General features: G+C 40.7%; 1 protein-coding gene across 1 annotated transcript in view; it reads left to right on the top strand.

Moving 5' to 3' along the window:
* Window positions 1-21224, top strand: part of opcml (opioid binding protein/cell adhesion molecule-like) — a 171761-nt gene extending 150537 nt beyond the window's left edge. The window contains exons 4-7 of the mRNA XM_076101696.1: window positions 18841-18978; window positions 19569-19689; window positions 20632-20783; window positions 21124-21224. Coding sequence (XP_075957811.1) covers window positions 18841-18978; window positions 19569-19689; window positions 20632-20783; window positions 21124-21224 — 512 coding nt within the window. The remainder of the gene's footprint in view (window positions 1-18840; window positions 18979-19568; window positions 19690-20631; window positions 20784-21123) is intronic.
* The last annotated feature ends 206 nt before the right edge of the window (window positions 21225-21430 follow it).

Genomic DNA, 21430 nt, shown 5'->3' with positions numbered 1-21430 from the left:
TTTTAAACATGTGCAAGGTACAGTGAGTAGGGTGGCCGTGCCACTGTCAGCTGATACCAATGCCAATATCAACATTATCTGTCAACTGCATGATAATCATGCATACAAGCTATTCAAACTGACGTTTTAATTTTAAACATAAACGTGGAAACGAAAAATGAGTGATGGCCTATTAGTGCCACTGCCATGCATAAACATACCTGTTATCTTTCATACAATACTGAACTATTAAAATAATGGACACATTCATGTTTGCAAAAAAAAAAACATTTCACGAACCCCCCTTGCAGTACCTCCACGGACCCCCTGTTGAAGATCTCTGCTTTAAAGTATCTGCACTTTGCGAAGTATGTGTTTATCATAGACAGTAACGTGTTATTCATAGGAGACAGGGTTTTATAATACACTTCCAGGAATGGAAAGTAAAGAGAAAAATGACACTTGATGTCTTTTTAAAAAAAAGAATAAATAATAAGTGGATGATTGCACTGCAGATGGTATTTTAATACTCTGTGAAGTCTTTTCATGTCTGTGACAAGATGGTTTGGATTTGTTATCCTATTGTTCTTGTGGATCTTAGTATTTGGAGATGAAACCAGTGACGACAGAGAGAAGCTGCTGATTAAGGCGGCCGGGTTAGCTAATGTGGAATCACTGAATGTATTTCAGAATGTGACGGCAGAAGCTTAGACTACCCACAAACTGGTTTGATATCGAGTTAGCAATGAGCAAATTGTGAAATCTAAATGCTTATGTGTTCCCAGTATGATAAATATTGGATATATTAATATCTATTTGCTCAGTAAACATTGATAGATGTGTAGATGGATTAGTGTTGGCTGTTTACTTTGCTGTTGCAGCGCTAATGCTCTGGTATTCTGTCTTGTGTTGGCTCTCCTCAGATGGAGATGATAATAAAATAACATACTGTGACTGTATGAATTTTTTTTTAATAAATACAAAACATTGTTAGCGGTTTCTCAGTGCTGAACGCTCTGCTTAATAATGGCTCAGTTGCTAATGCTAACTAGCAGGTCAAGGAGTCTAACGGCGCTGTTGTTTTAAGGCAGCTGATGGTGAGTCACAGAGCTGAGTGCTCTCTCTCTCTCTCTCTCTCACACACACACACACACACACTAATCAGAGGGATATACTGTATGCTGCCATGGGATTGTGTGAAATCTGTTGCTGCGTTCGCGCTGCACACAGGCATATCTCCTGATTAGAGCTTGCAGGCTGTTGGGGCTGTGGTGTTGGCTTGGATGAGCCAAATGAAGTCGGCACTCTTTAGAGGTAGGTTGTACTGATGCCACTTGTAATGAATCTTGTCCCCTGGTTGTTAAGAAAATCAATTGCAAAAATGCTCTTTTATGTTGCATTTGATATGTCGTGCTCCCGGTGCTGGTGTGCTCGTGCTTTCAAATCACAATGTGCAAACGGCTCTTTATGTTGGGAAAGTGGGAAGTCCTTTGTTTATTTATTTGTTTACCAGGGACAGTGCACATTAGTCAATATATCAGTTTCCACCTAATAACTAGTTTGATATAATATATTTTCTCATATTAGAATTGTTCAATATAATCGCTTTCCATTCATTGTATCACTCAGCAACATTACTAACTGTATGACAGCTTAATACGTAAATTAAATGTTTTGAGCAACCTGCAGAAAATATTCATATTAATGTAAAAAAGCTGGTTTACACTAGCTTTATAAGAATAGTAGGAGGAGCATATGAATACCAGTACCCTTAATAGATAACATATAGGGCACAGCAGGAATAATGTTGGAATAATTCATAATTAACAGTTTGGCCAAAAGGGATTTTGTATAATTGATTCATTTTGAGAATGATATGTCCTTTTGTTTTGTTGACAAATTATACAGTTTTTACGCAAATGTGTGTGTATCACCAGTGAACGTTCTATTCTACAGTGTCCCCTAAAATGAGATGAGGTGTCACACAAGCTTTAAAATAGTTAAGACTCTGTATCTGTTTCAGTGAAAACACGATAGTATTAAGTATTCTGTTGTATCTTGATGGGTGTGTGGAGGTGTGAACATTTCATTTGTCTGCTTCTACCCAGCGATGGGGATGTTTAGTTCCTCAGCTGCTCATAAGGGCAGTAATCATCCCTCATGCTCTCCCATTATTTTCACTCTAGCTGCCTTCTTATCAAATGTCAGCAGTCTCTTAATTAGTCTGCTTACAGAGAAGTCACAATTGGGAAGCCAGGCTTCTCGTCCAGGGACGATTTCATATCGCAATTAGAGGTGTTGCCAGCAATGATGGTCAGAGGTTTATTATGAAATCATTTGCACCAGGGAATGTAATAATTGCTTGAATGTTAGCCTGTAGCATGTCCGCATTAATTAACAATGAACTGCAGGGCTGTGTGAGAGAGAAGATCCGGACAAAAAGCCAGACTCTGAAAAAGCTGCACACTGAAACCGAAGCAGAGGACAGTGATGAGGGCACGATGTCACATTCACATGCAGATATGACCTCCGATCACAGATCGGGCCTGAAAACCTTCCTGCTTTGTTTTACTTTTGAATTATACTCTTGCCATCCATAGAGGAATACCACAAATTCTTCATTGTTCCGGTTATATCTGTGAGAAACTGGAAGTTCAACGTGCACAGGCTACAGAGAAGAGTGGGATGATTTGAAGAGTAGCCTTTGCTGCAAATTGCATCCATGGAGGGTAGATTTGTATTCAGGTCGGGGCAGCAGCTCCACAACATGTGTATTAAAAATAAAAATAAGAAAATTGAATAAGAATTCACAATAAAACCCCACCAATAATCAATTGGAGATCAGCTGGAGATCTTAATAAAATATGCAAAAAAAGAAATAAAGGCCTAATTGTCTGCATTTGAGGTTAATAATGAAATAAATCAATTATTCAGAGTTTACTCTCGTTAAGATTCACCTTCATTTTGGCAGAAAACACCAGTTAAAGTTTCCCCTTAAGGCCAATAAAGACACCACAAATGACTAACGTAGTATGATAGAGATGAGCAGCATGATATAGCCAAGCTTTCCGAAGTTTTAGACAATATCATTATCAATTAGAAACAGTATTTATTCCGTTTTTATATATTTGTTGTGGACTTCTAAAAGATTAAGACTAGATGGTTTCTTTTCTTTTCCTAAAAGCTGTTTCTGACCAGTGCAATGTTAAGATGTGGTGCAGGAAAATCTGCATGGCAATTTACTGCATGACAACACACCAGGTCCGCTGTGAATTATCCTTGTTGCTGTGTTCCATTTAAGTCACAAAAGAAAAGAAAAAACATATTCCTTATTTCATAAAGTGTCTGTGTACCAGGGATGTGCGGTCAGGGGATGCAGGTGATTTTAATGATAAAATAAATATTAATATTTGTCCACTGATCTGTGCTATAAATGTAATTTATGTATGATTCCAATCATTCCAACAATCAAAATTGCTGAATTTGCGTATGTCCTGTTCAGACAGAGAGGAGACACGTGAGGTGAGGCAGCAACGAGCTGTGCCTCATCTCAGATTGTGCAATCCTTCACAAACTGGGTTGAGCGCATGTCTTTTGCTTTCTCATTGTTTGCCACCACTGTAATATTTGTAGACACTTTTATTATATGTCCTTTCTTTCCATAGAATAGGTCATGTATTTCACGTATGTGTAGAACCTATTTAGCACAGAGGGGAGGCAAACAGTACCTCTGCCTCGATGAAGGGGGCGAGCGAGAGTCTATTTTTGACGGACCTGCGCTGAAGTCGCATCAAACTGCACAGAGCAGATCGACCCAGACAGGAAGTCAGACACCGAAAAGGGATAGAGCATCCGGTAATTTTTCAAAATAAAACACTATGTGCAGCCCGGATCGCAGCGCACACGCTCCCGGTGGAATCAAATATGTACCTTACCTGTGTGTGTGTAAAGAATGCTGATATGAAATATGAAAAACAACCAGTAGTCAATGTGCAAGCAGTCAATTGAATGGTGATTTAAGCTACTCTATTGGGTTCATATATTTGTAAATCTGACTCTGAGAGGCAGTGCCTCACCTGCCACGAACCTCACCGCACGTCACTGCTGTGTAGTCAACAAAAACCCATCCAGACAGAGAGTGAGTGTCTAAGGGGCTTATGTTAACAACAAAATACATCAAGTAATCACACCCCAAATTTGATGCTAACGCTAGCTGTTGTGGCTAGCCCCGTTCCGTGACCAACGTATAATGCTAGCAAGTGCATATCAGTTACGTTACCATCTCCGTTGTATCCCAGCTTCTGGACCATCTCAAGCTATGTATTTGTATCCTTGCAGTCGCTGTTTTTCTCTTAGTTGTTGCAAAACCAAATTGATAAGACATTCCTCCATTTTGGCGGCAAGCTACCTGGAACTGTACATGGAGGCGTGACATCACTTGAAACAAAGGATTTGATTGTTCAAACATATTTATACAGGCAGAAATCCGCTGAAGTTGAGGTCCGTCCAAATATTTCTTCCCCCACAGTAATGTTCCGCAGGGTGGGGTCATTCATAAGAAGCCTCAGATTTTTTATATATCCATGCTTGGTGTGAAACTAATTTGTGTCATCATTTTGTAGCGACCCTTGGTACGGAAAGCTACGAGACGTTATCTTACTTATGGTCCTTTATTAGCGGACAGTACACAGGCTACTGTGGGCCGTAGCCTACGCCAAAACAACAGTCAACACCGTTAACGTTCTTTAACATTCTTAACAATCTGCTCCCGGTCATAGACTAACTCTCCACAGGCTAGCAGGACAAACACAACATCCCACCTCACTCTCTCTCTGCCAATCCAGGTACGCTCGTGTGTGCCACCCCCCCCATTGGTAGCTAGGATGATTGACAGGCTTCACAGGGCATGAGACCTTCACTGACCTCAGCAATTGTGATAACTTTATGTAGAACTTCTTCCTGTAAACACAATAACTGATAACATAACAGCTTACATAACATTACATGTCACTCAGTCCGTTACACTATTTAACTTGGCAGTTGGTCGGCGAAGGGAATCCTGTCACCACCATGGTTACTTTTACCGGCCAGTGATCTTTACCGACCCGGTGTAACATGGACAGCGGCTCACGCTATCTGCTCTAGGTCCCAACCTGTCCATGCAGTTGCCCTCACCAAACTGAAGGGGTGAGTGCAGTGACAAGGCCATGATCCCTCACCGACTTCTCAACAAACAATGATTTATGTTAACTGAACTCCAGCACAAATATCTATCTCAAATCCAGCCCGCTGCACACCGCAAATGCTTCACTTCAAACTACTGATGGCATGAAGGAATTCAGCATAAATATAACTGACAATCCGTAAGACACATTGAATGGTCTGATGATTTACATAGAACACTCCTCTACTCCGGTGATATGGAATGAATGAATCATACAATTGCTGTGTAGTTTCAGCAAAAGGTTTTACAGGATAGTCAGAGAAGAATGTAAATAATAAAGTAATAAAGTTAGTTCTTGCATGTAAGAGCAGGTGGGCAACCCTGAGAAATATGCCTGCAAAGCTAACAGAAGTGGGGAGCAGCAGTGGCCTGTTTACTCAGCAGAGCTTACAGTGCAATAAGAGAACACGGTGGACGGAGACAAACTGACACACACTGACTGAGGAGCTGAATGTGAGAGGGCACCCTGTGGTCAAGTGCCACGGTTTCCTCGCCACGTTCACCACCAATTTACTGTGAGTGCAGTCAGGTAAGGTCAGGTGAGGCCACACTAAGTTCCCACAGTAACACAAAACACCTGTTTGGGTCAGCAGTGAAGGAACTGAGAGAAGAGTTCAGGTGTCATATGATGTGTAGCAACAGTCTTATACACATCCATAGCTTCTGGTTTCAATGTTTTCGACAGTTTGTACTGGGCGCTTTCTAAACCAGCATCACTTCTATGAGCTTATTATTGTTGGCGGCTGCATGGAGGGGAACATTTCCATTAGTTCTTTTGCTCTCAAGTAATCTTTTCTTTCTTTTTCTTTTTTTGAAATGAACAAATCATTTTAACAGTAGCAATAAAGCCTAAATTATTTGGATGTGTATCTGTTACTGTGGAGCGCAGCACTCTGGAGCTCTTAACGGAACGAGGACGGTGAACGAAAGTTAATTTCAAGAAAATGAAGTGCCTTAAACATGCAATTAAGAAAGACACATTGTGATTCACAGTGATTCATTATTATTACTCTTTATTTTGGTTCACTTATTGAATTCAATGTTATAATTAGTTGTTTATTAATGTTTCTCTGCCTGTATTTTACAAATTACTTAAAAGAAAAAAACTGTAGAATAAAGATCACTAAATATTCGGAACTAATTTGCATCTATCCATGGCCGTGATCCTTCTGTCAAACAAATGCAAAGATGAAATGTTGTTTACATTCATAAATCCCTTTGACATTGAATTTTTTTTGAATAACAGACGTCCATCACCTAACTTTTTTCTTTCCAAAGTCGGGTGAAGCTGAGGCAGTCCCTTTACGCACAGACAGATGGTAATTGAGTGAAGGCGTGGTGGTTAATATTTAGGGTGCATGCTAAACGACCACTCGAGCTCTAAAGGGCATATGGCACAAGTCATACAGGAATTAAATGGCGAGCAGGAACAGAAGGCAGACATCTTCTTCACCTTTCAGCTGACAAAACAGCCTCTGCATAATATATTTCGATGCACATTGTTCTGGTGGAAAGGCGTCAACTTTTCTGACTATTAGTTTACCCAGTGGGGGCCTGTCATGCTGGTATAGTGTGTAGTTAATACCTGCAGTTACACATTTCAATGTAATAATTATGATGGATGTCAAATGCAATTATGTCGTTTTAAAATGACATGTATTGCTTGTGTATAAGGCCTGCACACGCTGCAGCTGCCCGCTAAATAAGACATAGGCACTCTGATATAAATATCCTGATGCCACCTGTTGCTCAGCGTGAAAAAAAAAAAAAGAGTTAAGTGTGTGATGTAATATAATAAAGAGTTCAGGATATGACAAAAGATTAGAGAACAAAGATTCAATCTGTGGCTCAGAAAGCAGGATCAAATAGACAAAACACGCCTGGGGCTGACGTCTTTGAAGAGCAGTCACAGCAATATTAAGTTAGCTGTCCATGTTTGTGAAAGCTAATAAAGGACAATTCTTTTTTTCTCATAGTTCTCAATATGGGTTATGATAGCTGCATCTGCCCCCTCAGTTGTAGAAGTATCAGGAATCGAACCTCTGGCAAAATAAAGTATATCAGGGCAAATGATGTGAGCCTCCGAAAGCTTTCCAAATAACCTTCAGTCTTAGATACACAAACACAGGAAGTAGACCCCAGGGTAACCAGCCCGCCAGCCTTATTGTTATCCAACTAGCATCTGTATATCTGCAGTAATAAAAAACATAACAAACATATGTGAAAAATAACCTGATAACCTTCGATTGCTCTGTAAAGGAGGTTAACCCCTTTGGTCCAAGTGACCTTATATTCTTCCAGCAGATGTTGGAGCGGTGAAACAGTGTTCAGCACAGCAATGCTGTTTTGTTTGTAGATGCACAGCTGTAATTTCATCCATGGACAGGTCTACTCCTTCTAAGTCTCTCATCAACAAGTCCCACTCTTTGCAGCCTCCATTGTTTACACTCCTATATTTATTAGCATAGGCATGTAATCATAACTGTCACCTGTATTGTAAAATTACAATACAGTCTCCAAATGATGACACTTAACACATCCCTCTGGCCTCTCAAACCCAGTGTGATGGCGACCTAATAAGCCTGTAACTATACTTGGTCAACAATAAACCTGCAACCTGCAGTTAGCAAACAAACAAATAAATGATTCAGAAAAGATTGGTCATGAATCACAAATCTCGAGTCCAATCGTTTTTTGAGGGCGAGTCTCAAGTCAAGTCTCAAGTAGAGGCCATACTTCTTCCTCACAAATGCACAGAAACATTGGCTCAGTACATTGCTTGCCTTTCATCTACACAAAATGGTTGACTGGCACACATTAAATATTTACATAATGTACTTAACACCCTGACATCTCTGAAACACACAACAGGTTGTCTAACCGTAGGAGCGGTATTCAATATCATATTAACAAGAGGCTTGTAATATCCATACGTGTGCAGGGACTACGTTTACTTTCAGCAGAATTTAGTATCTGTTATGGGGTAGTGTAGTAGGTGGACCCAAACGCACACTTACACAGCAGGTTTACTCCAGCCAAAGACTTTATTTTAATTATGCAGGAGGAGACAAAGAATAAACAAACAAAAACAAAGGCAACTGTCCACGGATAAAAGTCACTCCCCCTTGAAGCCCCCCTAAAATGTCCTTCAGCCCCCCCAAATAATTTGGCATTATTAGCTTTAAAAAAAAAAAAAAAAAAAAAAAAATCTTTTTTTTTTTGGTGATGTCATTAAATTAAACTATTGTTTCTCACATGGACAAGTTATTTATAACTCTAACATGCTACATATGTGCATGCGTTCTGGTTTGTATGTTTTCTCCCCCTTCAAATTACAATCCAACAGCCATCATCATACTTAACGATATAAAGTTGACACTGTCAGGTCCATTCTCCATCCATTGTGTGCAGTCCCTTTAAGAATTAGGATTTGGGAGTGACGCGGATATGAAAGCTAGTTTATCCGTCTTTCCTTTACAAGTAGGAAAATTATTTCTCTCTCTTTATTTGAGAAAAGTTCATATTTGTGTTGTCAAATTTCACTATGACCCTGAAATTCTGTCTCTTGTGTTATCATATACTGAATGCAAGCAAAACTACAGAGCAAAATCACACTCTTTCTGATTGAACCAATCTATGAACTGTCTGAAACAATGGATATCCGCGGCCCCAAAAAAAAATTGCCCCCCCTTTCTATGAATCCTAGAAACGCCCCTGGAGACCAGACTGGTAACTGGACTGACTGACGACGCGCTGGGGAAACGCCGAGGTCTTTAAGCCAGCTGGCGGCGATCACCAGCATGAGCCACAGCTGAGCCTAAGGAGAGAGGCGTGGTAGTGGGCGGAACACGGGGGTGGAAACTGTAGGCTGACACAAAAACAAAACATAAGCACATGGCCCACAATAACAAAACAGACAAGGGAAAAAATAGAGGAGCACACACTAGGAGCAGACAGGGATCCCAACAGTAACTCAATAAAAACTAAAAACCTCTCTGAAGATTTGCCATGAAAATGTTATTTAGATCAAATGGTTTGACTGCATTTGGTTGGTATCTGCAATGTAGAGATATTATTGAATACATAAGAGAAAACCTAAATGCTGCTCTTCTTTGTGTGATGTCCTACTTTTGTCGAACTCGCGCTTCGGCTGCTGTGTACATTCAGACTGCAAAACTCTGCCCCCTTTAAAGTCAAACGCCAAAGATCTAGAGTTGAAGTGTACCTTCTGCACACCCTTCTGCTCATACTGTCGGGGTATGAAATACATTTTATGTGTATATGATACAGTATTATGCATATATACATCTGTTTTCTCATGGCTGTGAATGTCCCTAAAGAGTTTTGAGACAGTTAAGTGATGATGTATTTGTTTCATGTGTGTGTATGAACAAACCTTCCTCCTTTGTGGATCAAGAGGCTCTAAGTCATTTTGCCTGCATCGGGAGATTTCTTGATTCTCAATCAAGGACATGTTTATCAGAAAATATCTGTTGAGCAGCAAAGATGGAAACACAGGTTCTACGCCATTCACATGCTAGGCAGATGGGCCTTGTACTGTAATGCATGTTGCATTGGTGAATTCCTGTTTCATTTGAATATTTCTAAAATATGTCATTAGTCTTGCAGAATTCAACCCAAACAAACCTTTCCTGACAGTGACGTGCAGGCCTTATTTGATTGTGAAAGCAGCACTCCTGATAGAATCATTGATTTCCTGATAGCATCAGGTCAATTTCTTCTTGTCAGTGGTCAATGCCCCTTTGAATTGCTTATGCAAATGAACATTCTTGATCTATGCGCACCTAAACCTCACATTGTTGTTACAGAATGACATCACTCTGCTGTAAAAGCTAGTTTGTTAAAAACTCATCACAATGATATTTGGGCAAGTTTCCACGTGTAGCACATTATACCATTCAATAGTAACCAAGCACATTTTCACATAAAACAGGATGTACAAATTTTCCTGAATGAGAAAACAATGAATTACAGTTTTAACTTAAGATAAAGCAGACAGGTTTAGTAACTATCATTAATTACACTTCTTGTTGAGACATTTTACTGCAAGAATAACTGGTTTTGTTTCCAAATGACAGGCTGTTGGGCGTAATAAGAGCAGATTGGCACAAATAACAGCAGCAGCATAAGAGAGAAAGACTCCCTTCGACAGCACATCTTTTTTTTTTTATATATATGTTTTTGCATTCCATGCAGCAGTTGATTAAAACAATAGTAAATATTATACTATTTTTGTACTATTTTGTTTTTGCCAAAACAGATTTTTATTATTTTTTCATTGTTTCCTGTATTTTCCCAGTAAAATGTCCTTGTGTCATTGTTGAATGAAATGAGTCCCTCTTAAAGAGTAACAGAGTGAAAACCTTTTGCTGATCCTCTGGTTGAACGTTTCAAACCTGGGTGTGCTCTGCCCTGAAACCACACCGGGTCCTGCAGCACGGTAATGACTTAAACAACTGGATAAAAAAAGTTGCATAAGAAAAAAGATTTCAGGTTTTTTTTCTTCTACTTTTTAAGATATTTAAAAAGTAGACAGCTTTCTGCAACGGATCTAAGCCATAGTTAAAAGTCTCTTTGTGAATCAAAACCCTTTTCTCCGGTAAGGAAATCAGACTTACTACAAACCCATCCACCAGCCCAACCACTCCAACCTCTACACCGTTACTTTCTAACACTTCTTCCTGCATCAGTACCAAATGCTGGCAATGAACATAAGTTGTGAGGTGCAGAATCTTTTAACATGGATCTAATTCCAATGATATTGGGCTACGTCTAATGAGGTCAGTGGTGAAACAGCATGGAATTCCCCAAAGCACAGTTCATTAAAACCATAGCACTGGTTGATTTCAAGGAATCCTCTTATTTACCAAAGGTCTAATCCAATATTTTTTCCAGAATTTACACAAAGCCTTTAAAATGCTACGGTGTTTAAGCCCCTGATAAAGCATAACCGGCAAGAAAAGTAGTTGGATTTAAAGTTAGATTTACACAAGAATGCAGACTTGCAGGAATGTTCAGCTGCAACAACTGCATCAAACAATTAAACAGCAGTAAAACTGGCCATAGCAGTAATGCACTCAACCCTATGGGACTTTTGCTATCACAGCAGCTCTGCAGCAGTGTGGTAATTGTTAGAGCCTCGTGGGAGCAAAGTCCTGTTGTTGATGCATTAGTCACGTTGTGGTGCTACGAACAGAGGAGAGGACTAAGGGAGAGGAGAGAGGCTACTCAGAAACAAGAGCAACAATGGTTTCCAGTACAGGCTTCTGTATAAAAAATCTGTATGACTACAGCCATCTTGCCTTTCATTGTGCCTCCTCCTGGACCCATCCCTTCCACCGTCTCCACAAAAGCTGCTGTTCTACATCCATGCTGCCAATTAGTATGTGGCTCTGCCAGTGGCAAAGAAGGGGAGTTTTTATATCCTTGGAGATAAAGGTTTCCATTTAAGTTATTTTTAAGTTGTTATAAGGCTATTTTTGAACAGTTTTGTTGCTGACCAAAGGTCTTGAGCATGTTAGACGTCTTTTTTTGTAAGTATGGTGCTCTAAAAAGCCTGTTTCTCCCGACACCGTCACATCTGTGACAGTGATTACCATTCTTAAGCTTTATCTCTACATTCGGTATGAGAAACGCTCCAAAAACTGCCATCGTAGCAAAGTATGGAAAGACAGGGGGAAAAAGCAACATAACTAGTGTGTAATCTTGGGAAAGTGCTGTGCAGGTGCAGGAGGAGAGGGGCTGTAAGAGGATTGCCGGCGTCCTTTGAGACCAAACAGTGCCACAGGATATGGCCACACTGGCCTCCATATTGTAGCAGTGTTTTAACTCCCGGGGGGGAGGGAAGGAGTGTGAAGGTGGCCCAAGAAGGTCATCAAAAAAAGATAAAGATGATGGCGGATGCAACTAAACTTTAGTGTACCCTTCAACACCCAGACCGATGCCTCAGGCAGAGGTATTGGTGGGACGCGTCGGCAAAGGTGAGGGAGAAGAGAAAAAGGCCAGTAGCCGGTGTCAGCAGGAAACCGGTCCTGAGGGAGACGGCGTGCTCGACGGGGCAGCTGGAGTGTCCAGCCATCAAATGGACCATAGACTGTTTCAAGTAGCGTGTGTGCTGGGTACAGAATTCAGCTTAGCGAATGACCACAGGGCTCTGAAACGGTTTAGGAAGCATGGAGCTCTAGAATTACCTGCTGGCTGCTGTCAGCACAGACACACTGCTTCACATCAAGTGGTCTCCACTGTCTTTTTCGGGCAAGTGACCTCCTGTCCCACATCCATGCTCTATGAAAAGGCCCCGACCACATACACGTTTTTGTATTCAGCTCTGCTTCTTGCACTCAAATAGGTGGACAGTTACAGTATGCAGGAATGGCCCTTTAAATGTATTTGTTTTATTTCTTCCTGTGTTTGAGGATGCTGCTGCTGCATGTTGATGCTGACAATAACACGGTGTGATTAATGGACTGTGGTGAGAGGTAGATCCTTTACCGGCCACAGCTTGTTAAAGCTTTACCTCCCCATGAAGAACGGAGCACTGGAAGAAAGTTTTAACGGTAATGACTCCTCCTTACTGTACATCTGGTGGTATGCCATTTTAAGCTGCGACATGTATGTTCCTGGCTGAATACTGTATGTAAGTGAAACGGACTGAACATTTTCACTTCTATTTTGAAGTAATTTCTCAAAGTAATTATTCTGTTATCTTTTTTGCTCATTAAAATAACTGCTTGCCATAAGGAGAGACCTTTGTTTTGTTGCTGTTGTTTGATTTTAAGCCCAATAACTGACCCAACTCCCTCAATCAAAGATGGCAATTGCCATCACACCTTTGCATCCACCTGAAACAAAAGAGCCTAACAAGTGTGAAAGAAGAGGCCGGTGTAATAACACAGGAACGTTAACGGTAATCACAGGTTGTTCTCTTCTGTCTTTGCCCTCTGGATAGATAGAACTCCACATGCAAACGTGCTACTGTGGGGTTTGATCAGTTCGATGAAGTGATATACAGCAGTAGTCTCTAACGTTGTACCTCACAGCTGGAGGCTCTTTGTCTTCCAGCTATTACCAAGCTAGATATTTGTAACAGCATAAACCCTGATTTAACCCTCACTTGGTGACCTAGACGTTCAATAAATAACAGCAAAAACTCTGTGTATCTCATATTAAATGTGTCTCAAATTGTCCCAGCTCTTCATTGTCAGCTACTCTATATGATGTATATGTACTGAGTGAAACATTCAAACCACATACTCCATGTTTTCATGGCTACACCATCCCATCAAGAGGAAGTGGATGGTATGATAGTATACTATACTGTAATAATACATGGCCTGACATTAATTAAAGATATGTGACTGTCTGTCAACATTAAACCAACATTATGCCTGACTCCTGCAGCCAAGAGACACGACATAGGGAAGTTTCCCCTCATTTGTGTGGTGGAGGGTTTCTGCGAGACATTTTTCGGACTATTGGGGTTTCGCAATAATGGGCCCTAAGAACAATGGTCAGTCCCAGCACTAACTGCTGTGGTAGCTTGTGTTTAATTGTGTGCCTTGTCTGTGGAATGTCATTTTCCATAAAGTTTGTTTCACTGTGATTAATAATACAGTTAAGCCTAAATATTTGTTTCATTTCATGAGCATTTTTCACAGTGCGGTCAAAGTAAATGAAGATCACCATGTATTGGCTTAATTTCTTGATGATCTCAGACAAATCCCACTGTTTATTAGCGATGTGTTACATTTACTTAGTAAATCTTGACCACAGTTCTTTAAGAAAAGAAATAGTTAAAACAGAATTGTGTACTAATTTATCAGAATTCTCACCAGTGGACTTTTAACTGAACGAAATGTCTTTGGATTGTAGGAGGAAACCTGATCACCAAGAGGAAACTCTCTCAGGCATGTTGAGAACATATGAAACCCAGAATTCAGTTCAGTAAATTTGAATTATGTAGGAGCAAGTGTGTCAGACCTAGGGCCAGATTTTCAAAAATGATTGCAATTTGAAAATCACAGCTTGTATGTTGGAAATGTGGTGAAACAGGCCCCTGGTTGTAACATGTGGCTGAGGCGCAGTTCCTGTAGGATGGAATCATATAGCAATAGTCACTTCACCATTTGTACTAGCTTAGAAGCCAAACATGGACCACATGCCTCATCTAATGAAGGCTACATTTAAATTTTTGGAGTGAAGAATTTTTTGGCATCTAGCGGTGAGGTTGCAGATTGCAACCAGCTGAAACTTCTCCCGTGTAGTCTCCTGTGTTCTCCTCCTGTAAATATATGAAAATACAAGTCAGGTCAGAAGCGCTCTCTGTCACTACTGACGGCTTTTTTCTGCTCTACTTACGTTAGCTACTGATGCTCAGTAAAATGCATAGAGCGCCCTCTGCTCACAATGTTGGGCTTAGCAGAAATAAAATAACCACACATCCCACTAAAAGACCTAATGACAGAATGATACAGGTAAGTGACAAAGAAATAGTATATGTTTGTGAGACCTTAGCTTTTACTGCATTTTTACTAAAGGGGGGCTAATATTTCCGTGTCTTCTCAAACACCCAGTGTAAGAGAACTACAGTGGCCGACACAAGAACATTAATGTGAGCCAGTGTTTGGTTTGACCCTTCCAGGCTACTGTAGAAACGCTTGTGGCTCCATGAAGAGGACCCGCTCTGTATGTAGATACAAACTGCTCATTCTAATCAAACAAAAACACAACGGTTCTTATAAAGAAAACATACTAATTACTATGATATTCCATTTCTGCCAATGAATCCCCTTAAATGCTACACACTGTACATTTAAGCAAATCCTATTAATAACTAAAATGAAATGCCTGAATGTGAAGTTAAAATTGGTGCATGCCAGCTTTTGTCTCTTTAAGGTCACCTTTTTGACCTTTTTCTACAAATGACCCTTTATCGTCTGTAATAGACTTTTCTTTACAACCAGTTCTAAGGAGAACCTGTGGCTTGTTTTCTGTCATGGTCCCAAGTCGTTTTTTTCTGCAATCATTGGACTTTTCTATTGCAAGGCTTGTAATTGGGCTGCAAGTAATCTTTCTACAAAGGCTGCACATAGTGGCGTCGAAGCAGCAGAACTCCTTAAGCTAATGGCTGATATTGCTGAGGTGCTCCGCCGAGTGCTTTTAGATGCTCATTTGTGCCGGCTGCCAGCCGATACTTTAATGGCTCTCTTATTAGTCATCCAGTCATGCTGTACTGACACTGATGTTGCTCTGGAATTATGGCCATCGCTGCAGACCACTGATGTGGGTGTTGATGATGATGGTGATTGTTTTTATATTCATTCATCCAGAGTAATATGTGATGATTATGACTTCTTCATATTCATTCATCTGGGTAATTTCGATTGACATTTATGTTGTGATACTTGGATTGTAACCATGTCTGGTCATTATCTTATACTTTCTTTTGTAAATGTCCACATTTTGTCAACTCTGCTGTGTATTCTGGCTGTTCTCAACAGGAATCAATAGTGTTTTGATTGGACTCTGTTTACTCCTGCTCTGTTCTGAAATTCTTGTGTGAATATGCAGACACATTACTGTTAACAATGTCATAATGAGCACACACACACACACACACACACACACACACACACACACACACACACACACACATCTAGTGGCAGCAGTGGGTTGAGTGTGAATCAGAAAGTTGTTAAAAACAGACACACTTTTTTTTTTTTTTTTATACTATATTGATCCCTTTAAGGGGGAAATTTGTCTCTGCATTTGACCCATCCCTGTATATAGGGAGCAGTGGGGCTGCCAATGACAGGTGCCCGGGGAGCCTGGGGTTCAGTGTATTGCTCAGGTACACTTCGACACATGACACGTCCCAGTCGAACCGTTGACCTTCCAGTTCCCAGACAACCCTCTTAACCCAGTGAGCCACGGTCGCCCTTGTCGCACTTGTTCTTGCCTTCATTTGTTGTGACAGAAACTAGCAGAATCTCAGGCTTTCGGCACACTGATTCAGTTTTCAAAGTGTTTAATATCGATTAAAAAGACAATTCTTTGATGACAATATCAGAAGATAAACACTTTAAACCAAGCTGCTTAAGCAAGATGGAATACTAGAAAGAATATTGAAATGTTATCACTTTACTTTTTGAAGCATCTGTTGGTTTTTGGCTGGACAGATTCCAAAATATCTAAATATGATGAATCCACAAAATAGTTTAATAGTCTGAATTTAAGACAACATTAACTACTTGTTATTCCATCAACTTAGAGAGAATTCTATTTTTAGGTTTTTGAGGCATAGTCTACTAAAGAAACAATAATTGCAATACATGCAATCTAAAAAGTAATTTGATTATAAATAGGACAGTAAACTTGCTTCCACCCATGGCCATCATTAAAGCAGTCTCACAGCACCAACCATTAACTCACCCGCATGTTGTCACCCACAGTCTGCCTAATGTAGTTATCCATGGTGAGAATGTTCAATTACCTGTGCTAGCAGTTTCCCTGGTTTCATGCAACACGTTGATTACACCTTGCCCACAACATTTCCAGTGAATCCCCAGCCAGCTGCAGCAGGGTCTGCAGCGGAGGATTTGGAAAACATAATGGTATTATGCTAATGTTGAGATATTGCTGGATTGACATTTCTACTGATTGGGATTAGGGCTCCTATCCATTTCCCCACCCACACAGCAATAGTTTAAGGTCCCTCTTCCACCAGAACATGCTTTTAACATCGCTGGTGTCAGGGGTAATTTGTGCTGTTACTGAAGTGGGCTTGTTTTGATGCAATTAGTTTATTTTCTTTGTGTAATGAGTGCATGCCCCGAGCCATCTGCCCTCTGGAGACATTTGGAAACGCAGCAAACGACCAAATTCAGACACAGACTGCAACAGCGGTCTGTTGGTTTGATTTGATTTTTCTTTGTAAATATAGATATTTTACACGCATGATAACAAGATTGTAGCTAGTTTGCATATTGTCATGTAAAAAGAAGACATCTAACAGTTTATGTGAAATCAAAAGTATCCCCTCTGGGGACCATGCATGTCTGTACCAAATGCTATACCAATCCATCCAATAGTGAGATATTTCTGTCAGGACCAATGTGGTTGACCAACCAGTTGGCTGACACTGCCAGAGTGTCAATTAGAGAATGCTGTAATTTAATCAGTGGTGGGCCGTCAGGGCCTTCTCTGCTGGTCTAAACAGAATCATAAAGTTATAGCTATTTTATAATTTAATAATTTTTCTTAAATACACTACATGTATTATAATTTTTAAAAATATTTTTCCCATTATCTTATTTTCTCATTGCACAGCTACTGTCTTCCTCAGTTGCTCTGCTTCCAGTGCAGCTTGTTTTAAGTAGAGCTTTTATCCAATCAGATTTCACCTCTGTGTCTCTAGGTAAGAACAGAGACCCGAGGCCTGCAGACTCACAAGTGAATCCATGTGCAGTTTAAGTGAATGGGGACGATATTGTTGATTGTCACAGTGTTCAACCAATCAGATATTTAGTTTGACATGTTGGGCGTATTCTTTGACATGTCAGAGCCTGCTAGCTGGCCTACAAGTACGTCAGCACTACGTGCAGCTCAGTTTGCAGGTGCAGCTCTGCAGTGAGGTGCAGCGTGTGCTGTGATTGGTCAGTGGGCGAGCACGTGACTATCGAAACAAAACTTAAAGTAGCCAGCAAAGGCTTAGTCGGAGTAGTAAGAGTTCAAATTGAAAGATATGGAAGAAATTATGAATTTTTTTGCATTTTGCTTGGTGTAGATTTTTTTTTTTTTTTACCTAGCTTTGTTTTTTTAACACTCAATGGCTGAAGAAGGAGAAATGGATTTGTGAGTTGGGATTTAACCGTGGGATTAAACTCTTTGTTAACAAAGAAAGGAGCATGGAGTTTGTCTTTCAGTGATCAGCATTTGGTAAGTCAACTGCGTTCTTTTACATCTAATATCTGAATGGCCCTCGAGTGTGTAGCAGAATGCGTGTTTTCCGCTGCAGTGTTGCTGGATTGATTTGTTGCTCTGTTGTCATATGAATATATGTGACTGGTTCTTGTGAGTTTGTTGTCATTGTGTTAATTATATAGATTTGGACTATATGCATTGTCCGTTAATTACGAAGCATACCGTCATGTGCGGAGTTATTGTTTGTTAAGCTAGTGCGGTTTGTAGAAGTGCAGTGCCTCAGCTGTCTTTTGTTGTGTTTTTCTTTTGTTCCGGGTTCAGAGGTCACAGCCCGTTGTCTGTTACGTGAGCGCAGTCCACCGAAAACATTATATTTTCCACAATTTAAGCTTCTGCATTTTCCAAATGCACTAGTATTATTCAGACGTATTGTTCGGTTCGTACGCCTCGTACCCAACGGTTTAATACGAATACGTGTAGTATTAAACCCCTAGAAACAAATAACCGTAGCTGTGGCACCATCATGAGGTTATTAGGTGGTGTTTCAGCTGCAGGGCAGCACTGAAGGCCCAGGTATTATTATTGAATTTAATACAATACTATCAAGGTCAGTACAGGTACAGGTACACTTATCTGCCGATACTAGGACTCACCCACTAATGCATTCCTTCCTCTGTTTCTTTGCTTCTCCACAGGCACTCATAAGTTTGTGACGGAGGGGGAACACCTGGTGCTGACAGACATCACCAAGGAGCAGTCAGGATCCTATGAATGCATTGCTTCCAATGACATTTCAAACCCTGATGTCAGGATGGTTCAAGTCACCGTCAACTGTAAGGACCAAAACTAGCACAGTCATGGTGGAAACATAATGGATGTAATGATCAGGACAGATATACCCTCTAATGAAGACCATTCCATTTTATTTTATTTTAAATGTACTGTTTTGTCTCACATGCACTCCTGCTACAAATAAGCAACTATTGTTACAGATATTCTGGGATTATAAAGTGGTTAACATGGCTTCAGAAGATGTGTAGTTCATCAAGTTGCCGTCCCAAATAATGTAACAAACTCACTTCCTGTATTCTGGCCGCCGCTTGTCAGTTCACTTTTAACATCACATTACAGTCATTTAGCAGATGCTTTTATCCAAAGCAACTTACAATTCAGATTCTATCACACCGTAGGCACAGCTACAGGAGCAATTTTTGGGGTTAAGTGTCTTGCTCAAGGACACATCGACATGCAACAAGCAGAGCCGCAGCCGGGGATCGAACAGCCGATCCTCTGATTGAAGGACGGCCCTTCTCTCCACTTAGCCACGGTCGCAAGAAATAGAATGAAATAACAAGGAGCCAAAACACAAACCAATGAAGTTATGTTCTCTCATTGTAAAAATGTGTTTCTCTTTGTTTTGTAGATCCACCCTTTATTTCTAATGCGAGGAATACGGGTGCTCCGGTTGGACAAAAAGGAATCCTGCAATGCGAAGCCTCCGCTGTCCCCAGGGCAGATTTTGAGTGGTACAAAGAAGACCGCAGGCAAGTTTCTCCTCTGAGCTCTGTGATTTCTAAAGGCTTGGAATTGTTTGAAGTCAGTATTACAGAAACACAGAGACACACTTTGTGCTGTAGGGTGTGGACTTAGTTTATTTGAAATAAGCTAGACTGCATCATCTTTGTTGATGAGTGATAGATTTTTACATATATTTTGGTTAAAATAAGTGCTTTTGATGTAATGAGATACTTATTCATGCCCTGCATTTTTGTTCTCTCAATGGCCATTATATCCCAATAATCACATTATGAAAATGTATTATTTTCAGTTTTTTTTCCAAACTCAGTCAAATCATTTGCACAGCAGGCACGGACACCAAAGGCAACTATTATTATTTGTGCATTGTAACGTCAGTATGGTGTGGGGCTCGGAGGTTTAGAGGATATTATAGCATAACATAATTTTCCAACTGAAGGCTGGAGACTGGAAAGATGTTTATGAGCAGCCCCAGAGCTGGTAAGCTGATGCAAACGCAGGCTATGTTACACTGTTAAATGGTCCCTGACAGTGACAGCAGCATCGCTCGTCAGTCCCCAAAAGGCAACATCTGTCCTCAAGAACAAAAAGATTGAGGTCGCTGATAAAATAAATGACTGGTATCCGCACACGTGAAATAGGGCAATGAAACAGGAAATGCAAGGAGTGAAACAGAGGGAACACAATGCATGTACAGTCTCATCCGTAAGGCAGAGAGCTGCATTCAAACATTTAGCTCTATTGTGAAACTTGTAAGTATATTACAGCCTACAGGTGCAAAAGGTATTTCTAATTTCACATAAATCGACATTTTAAGTACGTCTCCTAGAGATTTCACAAAAGGCCTGAGCACACGCCCCTCAAAGGACTCAAGCGAAGCACTGTTGCAGTTCCTTTTCTTCACTGCTCACTGGCAGAAGCATTGAATGCCGCTCCCCTCTTTCTTACAGGCTCTTCAACGGACTAAACGGAGTTAAGATAGAGAATCAAGGTAGACAGTCGATGCTCGTCTTTTTCAACGTCTCAGAGGAAGACTACGGAAACTACACTTGTGTCGCCGTGAACAACATGGGAATCACTAACGCCAGCATAATCCTTTATGGTAAGAACATATGGGTATAACAGTAACACACTGAGGTGAGCGAAAGTGTTAATTATGTTCATTTATTATTTTCAAGCAGACTACTTTTTGGTGTCTTGTTCTTGGCATGCTAAAGCAGCTGCACACATACAGAACAAAGCAATCCTGACATGAAGGTCACCCGCTGTATGTTATGTCACTAGTTTCCATGGCAATGGCTGCACCGATGCAAAGCTCTTACTTGGCTGACACATCCACGTGAAGATTTGAATTCCAGTCAATCGCAGTTCATACAAGCAGAGCTGTGGTTCAGGCACTGATTTATGAAGCGCTAAGGCTGGATTGTGTCCTTCTCCTTCAGGTCCTGGTGCGATGCATGATGTGAACGGGGCCGCCGTGTTGCCCCGTGCCTCCGTCTGCCTCCTGCTGACCGTGACCTCACTCTACCTGCTGAAGTTCTGATGTGAAATGTGACGACCTTCAAGCTTCTCTCAGCGTTGAGCAGCAAGAACAGACTATTAGTCCTATATGAGGAGAATGGAAATGTAAGAGTGCCAGTGGCTCACCCTTAGTTTTCTTTCTTTTTCTTTCTGGCTTTGCATCAGAGTCTGTTCTCTGTTGGCTCGCCAAGAGAGAGAGGCGTCAATCCAAGCAAGGGAAAATTCAAA

This window comes from Anarhichas minor, unplaced genomic scaffold (assembly GCF_050575085.1).
Source record: "Anarhichas minor isolate MPS153535 unplaced genomic scaffold, ASM5057508v1 ptg000027l, whole genome shotgun sequence".
Classification (NCBI taxonomy): Eukaryota; Metazoa; Chordata; class Actinopteri; order Perciformes; family Anarhichadidae; genus Anarhichas; species Anarhichas minor.
This window is presented reverse-complemented; position numbering and strand designations above follow the sequence as displayed.